General features: G+C 37.0%; 1 protein-coding gene across 1 annotated transcript in view; it reads right to left on the bottom strand.

Moving 5' to 3' along the window:
* Window positions 1-287: 287 nt before the first annotated feature.
* TSPAN3 (tetraspanin 3) overlaps window positions 288-14209 on the bottom strand; it is a 37474-nt gene continuing 23552 nt past the window's right edge. Inside the window, exons 5-7 of the mRNA XM_032799777.2 lie at window positions 8828-8980; window positions 8387-8470; window positions 288-1239 (exon numbers count right to left, since the gene is read on the bottom strand). Of these exons, the coding sequence (XP_032655668.1) occupies window positions 1147-1239; window positions 8387-8470; window positions 8828-8980 (330 nt within the window). The 3' untranslated portion in view covers window positions 288-1146. The remainder of the gene's footprint in view (window positions 1240-8386; window positions 8471-8827; window positions 8981-14209) is intronic.

Here is a 14209-nt window from a genome sequence, read left to right as displayed (position 1 = left end):
AAAATGCAACTTCAGTGCATTTCCCATTGAGGGGTGCTTTTAAATCTTCTCTCCAAAGGGAATGATACCTTTGTTACCCCCCTGTTTAAAGTACTAGATCTTTGGTGAATCATGTTCAAGCATTCACAACATGTAAGTGGCCTACCATTTATCCAGAGAATGGTGCATCAGACATCAGAAGATACAGATATGTCGATAAAACAGATGCTTTCACATTAGAGAGCTGTAGCAGAGGGCTGGATGTACTGAAATCTTTCAAAAAAAAAAATGCAATGCAAGCAGCTACATTTTGAGGGAGGATATACAGAGATTTTATTTAATCAGGTTTACTATTTACAGTTGAGATCACTTTCACATACTATTTTGCTACTCTACATGGCTACATTATTTCCAAACCGACTTAAGATCTACAATAGAACAGTTCACTCAACACATAAAACAGCTCTTCATAGAAAAAATGAAAATTCATTATAGAACAGTAGTGCATACATTTTGCTCTTGAAAAGCCAGCTTTATTTTAAAACACTAAAGTTTGAAAGATTGGATCTCTGAATTTAAGATCAAAGATGCACGCTTGTGATTCTAAAATTATTTTGGTTAGCAGTCATTTCCTACAATTTATCTTTGAAGTGTACTGGACTTCACCTATGTTTTTTAAAAAAAAACACTGGTGAGAGATAATTAATATATTTACCATCACAAATTAAATACAGCAGACTTCCTTTGTACAACTTTGGCCAAAAAAAGTTCCACATAGTGAAGATTTAAAGGACTCCATATATATGTAAGAATCAGCCAGTTAATGCTTAGAGGATATCTACCAAATTAGGCACACTTTCCTTTAACTTTCATGTCAACCAAATTAATCTTGATCTGCAAATGGTTCTGAAATTAGAAAGTTTGCTAGTAAACTAAAACATATTTAGATACATGAATAGCTGGCTAAAATAGCAAGTCACACGTTAAGTATATGGGTATGTGGAAAACCAAGTTGCTTTGCCCATCACCAGTGTACATTACAGCTGTCCTCATCTGTGCAGGGTATGTTTCAGCTAAGTCTACATAGGCAGGAAAACTACTGCAGTAGACCAGGCCCATTCACCTTCCAAGTAAATAAGAGATTCAAGCTTAGGTTTGCATTATCTTCTATGCATAGGTTCCTCCAGTGATAAGAAGCTCGTAAGCAGGATCCCGGCTCCTCCTACACAACACTACACAGGCACACAGCATGCCCAGTAGCTACGGAAAAAAGAAAAACAAAACTGAGTACACAGGAAATACTTGCAAGAGATTCATGTCCAGAAACCAATCACTGGCTAGTTGCCAGTATATTTCAAATTACTGTACATAAAGCCTGATATGATGAAAGGCAAAATAAGATGACTTTTGAAAAGCTTTACCAGCTACTGTATCCACTACATAAAATTCAACTCCAAGCCGATTCTTACCCCCCCAAAAAATCACCTTATAGGAGTATCTTTCATTAGGCTATTCCTTGGTCAAATAATTTGCTGTATTCTGCCTCTATTATGCAAATAGATGTAAATCAAGACCAATTTAAAAAAAAGGGTGGAAACTTTATATTAGTGGATAAGACAGACTGAAATCTAGGTGAAATGGTTTAACATTCAATTGCCACAGAAGAAAGATATCCAAGTGCCAGAAGTTTAATATTTCAAAGGGGAAATTAGAACTATAGTATTTGATGATCGATGTGTAAATTACTCTAATCCAGAATGTACAAAATCAGATTGTACTTTAAGTTAACACAATATGACTTGTCTGTTTAAAAAAAATAAAAAAAGGACATGGTATAGCTGGAATCCTCTTCTTTGCTAATGTGCCCAATTTCGGCAAAGTGTGTGCATGGTTGCAGTCTTCACCTGTTAAAATCCAGTTAGTGCTGCAAAGGTTGGTGCACAGCTGCTCAAAGGCCTCTCTGGCAGCTTTTCAGAAACCTGGGGGTTCAGCTAATTAGCATATAAATGTACATGGGATGTTAATCTGAGATTTAATGTATTCATGGCTGTAAGTAAAATACTTTACAAAAAGAAGTTAAATGCTTGAGGAAGACATCAGCGAGAAGGCTGGAACTTCTTTGCACCCAAGTCCACAATGTCTGGCTTTACCCTTTTATGATGCCTTATGAAAAGGTTGCCAGTTAAGTTATTGTTTAGATTCGTTCATAAGGCTGAATAAAGGAAGAAGTCTGAACAGATATAAGTACTTCCCAAAGAGCCCTGCACCAGCCCTCTTACATAACTTGATATCTGCCTGCAGGGTGACATTTATAGAAATTCAGTAGGTTCCTTCATAAATCTTGGACTGCAAGTGAATGGAACATTGCAACTCAGTCAAGTCATGCTGAAATTTGGCCCTTGCTTCTTCAAGTTTAATGGAAACTAGGCCTGCAGGCAGACGAATACATCAGCACAAATCAAGAAGATTCTGAATATATGTTGTCACTGGGTTTCATTGAATTGGGAAATTCACACCTCTCAGATTTGCATTATTTACTGACCAAGAACACACACTATTGGCTAACAGTTGGACAGTTATTTGAAACAATTAAAGTCATGTACTAATGTGTTTGTGTTCAGGAATGTACACTTGCACATTGAAACTCAGTAACATTAAATGATGTTAGCTCAAATCAATGCTAAACTGTGTTACAGTTCTGAGTCAGTATTAAATTTAGTTAACTTATCACGGTTCAGTTCAAAATGAATAAAGTCGCGGTGAAAGTCTTCAATCACTGCCATCGCCATAAATATTCCTGACTGACATGTTATTAAAAGCCAACCCATTTCACTAACCATATTTCAAAAACACTAGTGTAGTGTAAGGAATTACATAATGTTTACAACCATTACATATAAAACTAAATCATAGCTTATGACTAGGTGAAAGCAGTCAAATTATGTACTGTTGGGTCAAATCAGGTCTAGAACAATGTCGGACAGATTCTACATGCACTTAGTGGGATGCAGCCAACTATTTCATAGAAGTTTGATGGACTTCCAAGAGCATCAGCTGTTAGAACATCAGTCTCCAAAGGAAAACATGCTGTTGAAATTTTTGGCCAGAAGAAAAGATTTCCATGTTCGGTGTTTATTTTAAACAAAAGACCTTGAAAGTACTGGTATTATCTATTCATCAAGAGAACCTTGGTCAGTGTTAAAAATCTTAACATTCACCAAAATATTGATCTCTGCTTCACTGCAGTTAGTACTTACATCTTGGACCAATAAATCTCAACTTCAACACAAGTTAATATCTGTTTATTTCTGAAAGCTGTATCTTCATACCTCCCTCCATCAAAACATCTTGGGGAACTTTACACTTATCCTCCACGATCAGATCTGTTTTCTTAGCTTGTCCATTGTAATTTGAACTACACAGTATCTACTTCCTAATGTCAGCCATTTTGTAATTTGCATGCACAATAGTAGCTGACAGTTCCGTTTGGTCACTCTGCAGTTTATTAAAAACCTGGGTTTATTTCTTAATATGTCAAGGAAGTCTCAGGAAGTAGAACTTGCTCAGGAATACTTTAAGAGAAAACTCCCACCTTTGATGACACCAGTCGTCCACTGAACAAAGCACATAAAACAAGCTATTAAGAAAAATCGTCTCCCAGCCAATCAGGAATATATGTAGAAAACCTCTGAAATTAGATGAATTTGCCTCTTTCAGCTTGCTTGCAGTTTACAGGAGACCAGCCCACACCGTCAACATGGCTGAGACCTTTGAATGCTCACAGACAAAAGGATCCAGCCAGTGACTGGAAGTCTGAACACTACTTCAAATGGACTTTTTAAAAGAAAAGTGACCCTACATCTATTAAGTCTGATCCTAGATTCTGCCTCTCAAAAACTTATATCAGCACCTTAATTGATTAACAAAGTGGTGGCTTTATTGGAACCCCTCAGATAGGAGAGAATCCAAGCAACTGATAAAGATTTTAAAGAAAAAGCCACTTCTATGTTTGTTGTAGAACCAACAGTTTTTGCTCCAACCTCTCAGAAACAGTAACTGTGGAATGGCCAAACTCATTTTATTGAAGACTGAAACTGTGCTAAGTTTAACAGAAAAAGGTTCTAAAATCTTGAAATCAATGGAAGAGTCTTACTGATTTTTTGAAATACAAATTTTTAGCCTGAGATTGTCCTTTTTACATGATCACTTAAGTAACATTTCTGCCTCATCCTTTTATGCCATTTTATTCATGTTTTCAGAAACAGTCTCTAGGCAATTCACTAAAAGCCACATGTTAATTAAAACTGACAAGAGAAAACCATTCAATTAACCATTCAAGCAAAAAATACATAAATCAATCAATCCAGAAACGTATAGACTAAGAAGTCTATTACTCTGTCACTCAGCAATGACTCTAAAGAGTCATAACTTAGTATGAAAAAGACTTTACCAAAGTCTCAAACTTAGTTCAAGTATTAAATTAATTTCATTTTCTTTCTTAGCAATTGTTTGCAGAACAAACACCGATTAATGCATATTGTGAGGAAGAACAGTCAACGATAAAATTTTCTAATGATTTTTTAAAATAAATACTTTTAGAACTTCCACAAAATTTGCCCCCAAATTTGATTCATTTTAAAAGTTATATGAAAACTTGATGGCATTCCTTCAACTGAAGTTTAAAACAAGTTAATCAGACAGTATAGGTCCTGGCAGCACAAGCACAGAGTTTTCTTGCCCTTTCATTCCCAGTTCTTTATTCTGACATCTAAGCTAAAAGTGTCTTGTTAAAGAAAAAAAAGTCTCCAGAGCTAGATACTTTCTTTACAGAAAATTATACAACTACGAGATTATACCCATTGGTGATGCAGAACGACTTCTTGTGCAGAATCTGTAAAGGATATCAAACAAAACTTGTACTACCACTTTTCTTTAAGCTTCTCTTACCACTTTAGTGGAACTGTCACACATCAACTTCTCTTTAAACTCAGGTGGGTCTAGAATTTCTGCTAATAAAATGTTCTGCATTAGCTCAATATCAGGAAAACAACAGCTCCTAGGAAGAAGGGCTATTTTTAACAAAAAGTGTAAGTAACCTTTCTTGCCTCAGTCTTTTCATTTTAAAATAAATATTCAAAACTGAGTTTGCCAAGCTGGGGAAACAAGTTAAACTTCTAGGTTACAGCAACAACACAGAGTTGCTGTAAGCAGAGCTGCCGGAAGCATTATTCTTACTATTACAAACAACAGAATGAGGTCATAACAGGTTCTGTGTGCATTCTTAAAGCCTTGATCAGAAGTTTTAATGCATGGAGAAGATCATGGCCGCTCTAATTCACATTTACTAGGTCAAAGGCCATTTGTTAAAGGTTACATTCTTGTCCATGTTTCAATTATTTTTTAGACAGTCTTGCTGTGCCATATGCACAAAGTATGTACTGAAATTATGTTTATATGTATTACACAGAATCATGGCCACACTACATGCTACAGTGGTCTACTGGAGATTTACTTAATAAAGTAAAGCCAGTTAGGACCAGGCTTAAAGGAAAGTAGAGTTTGACTATATCAAAAACTAGATTAAACCAATGTCTTATTTAATACTGAAACTTTAACAACAAAACCATTTAGATGATGTAACATTTAATAAGGTCAATAGTTCCTATTGCAGTCAGGGCTAAGCAGAAATGTCAGAGGTGTCTAACAGAAACTGTTTATCGAACCCCAGAGCTATGTGTTTAAGATCTTGTAATCTATTTACTTAATGGGTGTTGCATGGTTTGTTTCAGTTCTATACGAAAACATTTCAAACAACTTACGTCAATATCTTGGCAAGAGCAGAAAACCTCCGCTGATGTTTCCTTATCTTTTTTGGAAAGTGTTTACATAGGCTTTGCTACAGACATAATTTGGACTCTCCCTGCTGATAGCTAGAGTTGTGCCATGTGGCACCACAAAGCAAGTGCCACCCAAAATGCAGAGACTACACAACGAGCATGCTTGCTTATAACTGGCAAGCCAGTGGGACACCAACAGGCAAACGCATCCATGACTGAAAGAGTGGCATGGGTTATAGCCCCATGCTGAGGAGCTAGGATTTTTAACAGTGCTTTAATAACTTTTTGTTTTGTTGGGTGGGGGGAAGACGAGGAGGGGAAGGGTCGGCATCTCTTCACTATCTCAGACTCCAAAATAAGAAATATAGCTCAGTTTGGAAAGTTAGGACACAGCTTCATAACAAACTTTCCCCCTACATGTTTCTTAAGGGGGAGGGTGGGGGGAAAGAGGAAGAGAAGGGAGGGAGGGAATTCTACGTGAAGCCCAGACAAGAAAAAAGTCAACTATGGTTGCTAAACATTGAACTCCGTACCTGGCAACAACAAAAATGGTATATTAAGAAACATCACTAAACTAATACAACTGAAACCAGGATAACAGAAGGGACAGTTAAGATGTTGAAAACTGAACTAAAACTTCCATTTTTGATCCTATTGGAGGCAGCTACTTTGCTTTATAGAAAGCCAGCACAGCTTGTTACAATTTCCATCTGAATAGCTGAATATTCAAGAGCACCTTTTCCAGAGTAATCAGAACTATTCTTAAACATTGACTTATCTCTAAGTACCAACTGCTCACGCCTCTTATAACTGCTTCTGCACTAATACTGATTTAGTTAAAATAGATTTTAATATTTACAGTTAAATAATTCTGATGGCAGAAGGATGGAAGTTTTCAACCAGCATTAGGTTCCCATAGTGCAAAAGTATCTCTCTTGAGCAAAATGGTTAATTCTAGCAAGCAACTCAGAAGCACTTTTAATTTAAGAATATGACTTCAAATACACTAAGTTTACACAAGGAAAAATCCCCTCTCCATAGGAATGTCATAATACTGTATAGTGCAAGATGGATACAAGACAGAGCACTTTTTTCAAACACCAAGGCAAAATGCATTACTTTAACAGGAGAAGGGTTGGAATAACCAGATCTATCAAAGCAAAAAATCAGCATTTCATAAATCTGAAATAAGCCAGCTCAAGACAATGAAACCCCATTGAATGCATAGCATCTATATGCAGATGTATCTGTTTTATGAGTTTATCTTAGCACTGAGATGGAGTTCCATTACTCGATGCATTTTCAGGTGCTGAACACCGGCAAAAATTCACCTGTAGACAAATGTCAGTTCAAAAGCTAAATGATGAAAGTTTAATAACTTTATTCAGCTGTTTTGAATTTCTGGAGGCAGAAAGTGTGTTACATCAGTTAAAGCTTTCTGCTGCAAAAGACTGAAGATTATTTAGTTAGCGTTAAAAAAAAATCTTAGCACTCGGCATGCACAGTATATAGTTTTCACTGGGACTGTAATGTCACTGCTACATCAGAAAACACTTGGTTAATGCTTTGATTTTTTAGACATATTAACTGCCTAAACTAATGAACAGAGAAGCAGAATTCCGGACATACAGGCACATTTAAGAGTAGGTGTCAAAACACTTTTTCAAAGTCCCTTTACTTAGAGAATTAAATATTTTAATGTGCATCTAAATATCTATCTATGGAAACTAGTTAACACATTTTAATTTCACAAGATTCTAAATTAGGGTAGTCACAGCATCTGTAAGTTGGCCACATTGCACCTGCTCACTAAGGAATGTGACTTATCACAAAGAAGAACAGAATACACTACATAAGTGCAGTGTTACAAACATGTTCATTATGACAATCAATGCACTAACTGAACTTCAGTTAACAAATATTAGCTGTGATGCTTGAGCTAACACGCCTTAGATTTGTGTACAAGAATTCTTATTGGAGAGTCCTCAGCTCAGGACTTCACTCACCTGATCGCCCAGTAGTTGAATCAGACCTTCAGAGCACAGTGTGATGCCCCTTTCCAAAGGGCCACGGTAACAGTTAGCTATCAAAAAAATCTGGCTATATTTTTAAATCATTCTGAGATATTGTGATTTAGTTATTCATTTATTTCCTGACAGCAGCATTCGTATGAACTGCCCCTATTTGTTTGAAGGGAGTTGTAAATTGAAGAACTTGTAACTATTTAAATGTTAACTACCATTAAGTGTATCCATGATAAGTATTTGCTCAGCATGAATGTCAGGTGTGTTCAGATACATTGGTCATTTATATTGGAGATCTTATATAAAATGGAGGCAAGACACATTCCAGCAAAAGTGAAGGCACTGAACAATTTAGAAATAACCATGAGTCATCAATTTAAAATATCTGGTTATTTGACTCTTGGGTCAATGGAACTCAAAGTCAAAATAAAAAAACTAAAATTGTTGAAGACTGGTGCATTTGCATGGTAACCTGGGATTACCATCCAGAGTTTCATTTTTATATGAAAGGTTATCAGCTAAAGAGTAAATGTTTCGAAACCTCACCTGAATGGCAGCAAATGCCAGAGCTGCCCAGATAACATACATCATGATTTCTTGTAGCTTCTTTACAACTAGAGCCTCACACCCCTGAAAGCAAGCAAGCAGTACCATTTAGGAAGTATTCAGCCTGGTCATAACTTTGCACAGAAGCTTTACTTATATATCCACTAATAAACTGAAATAAATGTCAAAAGGTAGCAAGTAGAATGGACAGAAAATTATAGTGCTAACAGCTTTAAACTTAAGAAAAACTAAGGAATTTGAAGGCTGGCTTTCAGGATGAGAAAGCCAACTGAGATGGAGAAGAGCAAAATAAGTTATTAGACTCCAGATCAGAATCCGGATATATACCCCAAATCTCTGCACTGGCCATCAAAACAGGTAAATTTAAATGACTGTCAGCTTTGTACATACTAGTAAACTGAATTCACCAGCCTGGCTTACCTCAGAATAAAGGTCTATTGGGTGGGTAAAACTGCCAGTACAATTGGTGCTGGTCGCTTTGCAGCAGCTGAGGGGTACACTGTTATTTTTAGTTTCTTTGAACCACGTAGTGTTCTGCCAGTCTGAATAGCTGTGGATCCCACAACAGCGTAGCTGCAGAAAAACAGAGAAAAGGCCACCATGTATATCAAAGTTATTAGTAAAGAGATAATAATTAAGAATATGCAGTAACTAATTACAATGCCATGAACAACGATGTATTAGAAGAGGCTGCCTGTGTTATTTAAATATTGAACATTAGAGTAGGTCTTGTCACTTGCCACTTAGCATGACAAATGTTTTGCCAAAAAACAAATTACAGATTGAATGTTACTAGTATTACTTGCAACTTCAAACTAGTTTTATGGTCCAGATCCTGAAAACTAGCTATGAAATACTGTTAAAATTCTACCTCTGGATGCTAAATGTTTAATACTGAGTTTTCTTATGCTCTTCATCTTGTATGAAAATTTGGGACTCCTTATAAGTTTAAGAAAAGCCCTATTCCACTAGGTTTTTCTTCAGACAAGTGAAGGCCTGGAGCCATTTCCTGAGCTCAAATGGCTACAGAGCCAACTAGAGAGTCAACTTCTTGCTATGGAAGTGTGCTTCAGAATTTAATCTCTCATTTTAAACAAGTATATTTCTAGCCCTCATGGGTGTGAAGAAAGCCTTCAAAATGTGAACCAAATCTAAACCAATGCAGTATTGTACTACATTAAAATTGGGAAGGACTAAAATAGCAGCCTTAAGCCTGAGCCCTACGCGGCTGATAACAATTTATTTCCTTCAGCCCCCAGAAATCTACTAAACTCCACAACCGCACCCCCGGCCATGCACACTTTAGAGAACAAGGCTGCAGAGAATGGATTCTCTTAAAAAAATCCAAAATTTAAAAAAAAACAACCACCTCACTAAGAAGAGTGTTTCAGACTCACAGTGTAGCGAAGACTTTCAGATTCCAAGTGAACACATGGCAGCCAAGTCAGGTAGAAATGCCAGGGCTGACGAAAATCAAATACCCACTGAAGCTGACACTAATCTCAGAGTTTAAGGCCAGGAGAAATTGTATGACACCCAGTATTCCAGTAGTAAAAGAGGAAAGTTACTGACTGGGAAAATAAGAGTCAACCGTGCCTAGAGACTGACCTAAGATCAAAAGCAGCAAGTGAGAGCATGCAGTACAGAACCACGTGGCACTGCTGGAGCAAAGAGAAAGATGCAGCTTAAATTGAATGATATAGAAAAAAAAGGATGAGAATGATCATCAGTACCCAGGGACTCTCTGAAAGAGGTGAAAGTGGAGAGTGCACACAAGGCACTGTTTCCTCCACCTTATAACAAACCCAGACATTTCATTGTGAAATTTCATCATCAAACAGAAAGATTTAATTATGGGGGGTTGGGATAGGGTGACTAGACAGCCAGTGTGAAAAATCGGGACGGGGCAGTGGGGTAATAGGAGCCTATATAAGAAAAAGACCCAAAAATCGGGACTGTCCCTATAAAATTGAGACATCTGGTCACCCTAGGTGGGGAAAAAGAGAGGGAAAGCCAGACAGCATTCAAAACTCAAAGACCACAAGCTGCAATTTTTTTCCACGTCTTCACTGCCTAACTTTACAAAAAAGAGAGAAGAGAGCTGGGAGAAATTACAGCACTATTCAGGAGGGCAGATATCTGCTAGAGATGGGGGATTCCCATTTAAACCCATTCAGCTTCCAAAAACACGCCCCCCCCCCCCCGCAATATTATATAGTAAATACTTTACACAAGGAAACACACACTAGAGATACTTGGAATAGAAGTCAAAACATCAAATACAAGAGGATACTGCAGTGGCAGAAATTAAGAATAAAATGCTGAGAACATTTCTGCAGACAATAGAACCCAAGAGAAAGAGGATAAGAGAAGACAAGACAAGAGATTCTAGAGAATGTACTGGCAATGGTAGATGTGAAACAGAACAAGAGGACTCTGATACCTGAGGAGTAACAAGAAGATTAACCAGAAAGGACTTCTTGGGAGTCACCAGGAATGACATGTTATTGTTTAACTATGTTATAAAGAAAAATAGCATGATGTTTGCTTTAAAGGGGATGATCATAACTCATAGCTATGTTCTGTATTTTAAAAAAAGAGTAGAGAAAATAAATAAGGGGTTGGGACTGGGTGGTGAGTCCCAGGGACAGAAGAGATTGGAGAAAAGAGAGAGGGAACAGGGAGGACTTCTCAAACCTTCTGTTTAATCCTCCCCACGTAGCTTAAAATGATCAGATGGTAATCTACTCCTAAGGGTGAAGGTTAATGTCCCATGCATGGAGAAGGTACTTCCTTGGGACTGCTTCTCTTGCAGTCCCAAGTATTCATGGGAAAAGCTCAGTAAAACTCAGTCATTTGGGGCATGATTCTTATGCTACTTTAGTATTTTATTTTTGGGTTTAGACTCAGAGTAATGGAGGGAATTAAACCAGAAAATTGATATGGAAGTTCACAAAAAGAAACCAAGCCTTCACAATTGTGAATAGAGCCTAATTAGAAACAAGACAAACATTGGTCACACAAGTGTTCATGCCATTAAACAGCTAAAGAATGACAATTTCAGTTTTTCCACTGAGTCATTTTCAGTGTTCCTTCCTCTTAAAATAGAATCTTTGAATGACAAAGGACTAAATAAAATCATTAAAGGGGACCCCCAACTCCCCCCCACCAAAAAAAACCCAACCCAAGCTTATCTTTAATTATTATTAAAAAATTTAAATATCTTTTAATTGTTTTTTTCACTCCAGTCAGGATGGACAAATTATGGCTAAGAAAGGTAATTGGTTTCAACAGACTTTTTGCCTTCAGCCAAAGAAAAGAGGTCAGTTCTGATAAAAAAGGTGGTGGATAGCAAAACAGGTGCAGCACTGCTTTCGCTGTGCAAATAACTTAGTTGCAGACTGATGGAGAGAATCGCTTCCAAGGGAATGAGGTGGCACATTTTATTCACACCCTCATGGATATATTAGATTCATCTCTAAATCTGCAGAAACTAGTACATTACATGGTCAGATCATGCCCCACTGGAAGCAGTATTTGATAGTTGGGATGAATCCTAAAGATCACTTTTTTGGAAAAATGAACGCTGCTTACTTCTCTGGGACAAAGGTCAGTTTGCAGCAATTGAAGAGGACACTGTTCAATACGTTCAAATAAAAGGCAGTATAAAAAGACGTCCTCTTCGGGTGGCAGGTAAAGCAGAACTTAGGTTCAGTTGATAAACAGAGCCTCTATTGAAAAGTGAAAGAGCTCCAGGAAAAAAAACAAAAAAACGCTTTCATAACAAACAAGTTCAAAAAAGTATATAAACTAATCATCAGGGGGAACGGAATATGTTGATGACAGAGTCCATCAAAAAAGCCCTTAGGTATAACAAAGCAAATGTTTTATGAAAAAGGAAATAAGTGAGAAGCTACTGGTTCAAAGCTTAAAGAACATATTCCTCCAATGAAATGTGCGCTACTGTTGCTGCTTATTAGAAACACTTCTATATATCAGGTATTCCTAGCCCTGAAATTATTCAAAAAACATTTGGAAGTAGCAGGCTTGCTGACAAACAAAAATTGATAAAGACACCTTCGATTAAAAAACAGAAGGAGAGATCTTAGATTCAATAGCATGTATAAGAAGTGGTAAAAATCCAGAACCTGATGGCTTTCCAGTTGAATTTTACAAGGTAGATAAAGCAGTATTTGTAGGTCCCTTGAGGGGTACTGTCAACGACATTCTGTTGGGGGAAGAAGTTTCACAATCTATTAAAGAAGATACTTTTCTCCCAAAAGCTGGGAAAGTCCTAATCTAATGCAGCTCTTCAAGTCCTGTCCCATATGGAATTTGCCCCCCTAGTTCCTTAATGGATAATTGCTCTTCATACCAGCTCAAAAAAAAAAAGTGACTTAAGTTAAATCTCCCATTTGAATTACACAGAGGGTCTAGATAGGAATGTTTATTGCCTCCTTTACTTTTTGCACTGGCCATGGAGTCTCTTTCACAGAGGATAACGAACAATGAATTTATCACAAGAATAAAACTTGCAAGAACACTTCAGAAGATAGATAAAAATATTACATCAGTATATAAAGTTAACCTGAACATTTCCCTATAACTAGTATCTAAAGAAATACAGGACTTTGGGAAAACGTCTGGATTCATAATAAATTATGCCAAATCCGAAATGTTAGTTCTAAGTTTGCCAGACACAGAGAAGCCATTATTTTAGAAAACATTTGGGTATCAATGGGCAACAAATGTTGTAAGATAAATGGTAATTCACATCTCAAACAACCTAGAAGAGCTCTATCATTTAAAACAAACCACTACTTAAGCAAGTGGCGGGGGAGAGGGGGAGGGCAAAGGGGGGAACGACAACCAGATCTGGAGAGCTGGGGGAAGAATGCAAATTTCTTGGCCAGGAAGAACAGCTGCAGTCAAAAATGAACTTTTTGCCAAGGAGATCTTCCTTGTTTCACAAGTATTCTGATAAAATCCTAGCAGGAACACAGAGGATGCTGTTAGAATTTACACAAAATAAAAAGATCAAGAGTGAGTGCAGATATTTGTACAAACCCATTAAACATGGAGACTTGCTATACCAAATATTACAAAGTACTAGCAAGCCAGCCAGCTCAAAGCAGTAGTGGATAGAGGCACCCTAACACAACCAAACAATGGGTCTTTATTGAACAAGAAAATTGTGGCAGTGTAAATCCTGTTGAATTACTCTGGATTAAATAAAAAAAATCAGACCGTTCAGAAATTTACAAACATCCTCTAGCATATCCTCTGTTATAGGTTTGGGACAGAACTAGAGCTAAAATAACTTTTCCCCTTGCCAATGACATTAATTGCAAATAATCCAGATCCTAATCCAAATTGTGAACCATAGACTTTCAAAAATTGGAAGAGCCACAGAATGCTTAGGGTTGACTAGTTATTCAGTAAACTTTTCTAATTTAGTGATCATAAATAAGTAACACTCATAGTACCAGTACTTTCAAATTAGGCATTATGTTTCTCAGCTTCCTCCAACAGTTGTGTACGGAAAGCTAACTTCAATAGAAGCAATGGCATCTGATCAGTTAAAAAATAGTTAATTTATAATCAGTCTTTGCAGATAGCTTTCTTAACAAAAAAGTGTCCATGTATGACACCTGGGGAAAAGATCTGGACAAATTATCCCAGATGAATGGGATTTGATCTGGAAAAGGAGGACCAGCAACCTCAAGGCGCAACACAATAAAATAAAATGTCTTTAATACTGTTTCAACAGTGGCTCATACAAGTAGATTAAATATATACATA

This window comes from Chelonoidis abingdonii, chromosome 9, assembly GCF_003597395.2.
Source record: "Chelonoidis abingdonii isolate Lonesome George chromosome 9, CheloAbing_2.0, whole genome shotgun sequence".
In the NCBI taxonomy this organism is placed as follows: Eukaryota; Metazoa; Chordata; order Testudines; family Testudinidae; genus Chelonoidis; species Chelonoidis abingdonii.
The sequence above is the reverse complement of the archived record's forward strand: the minus strand, read 5'-3'. Positions and strand labels throughout refer to the sequence as shown.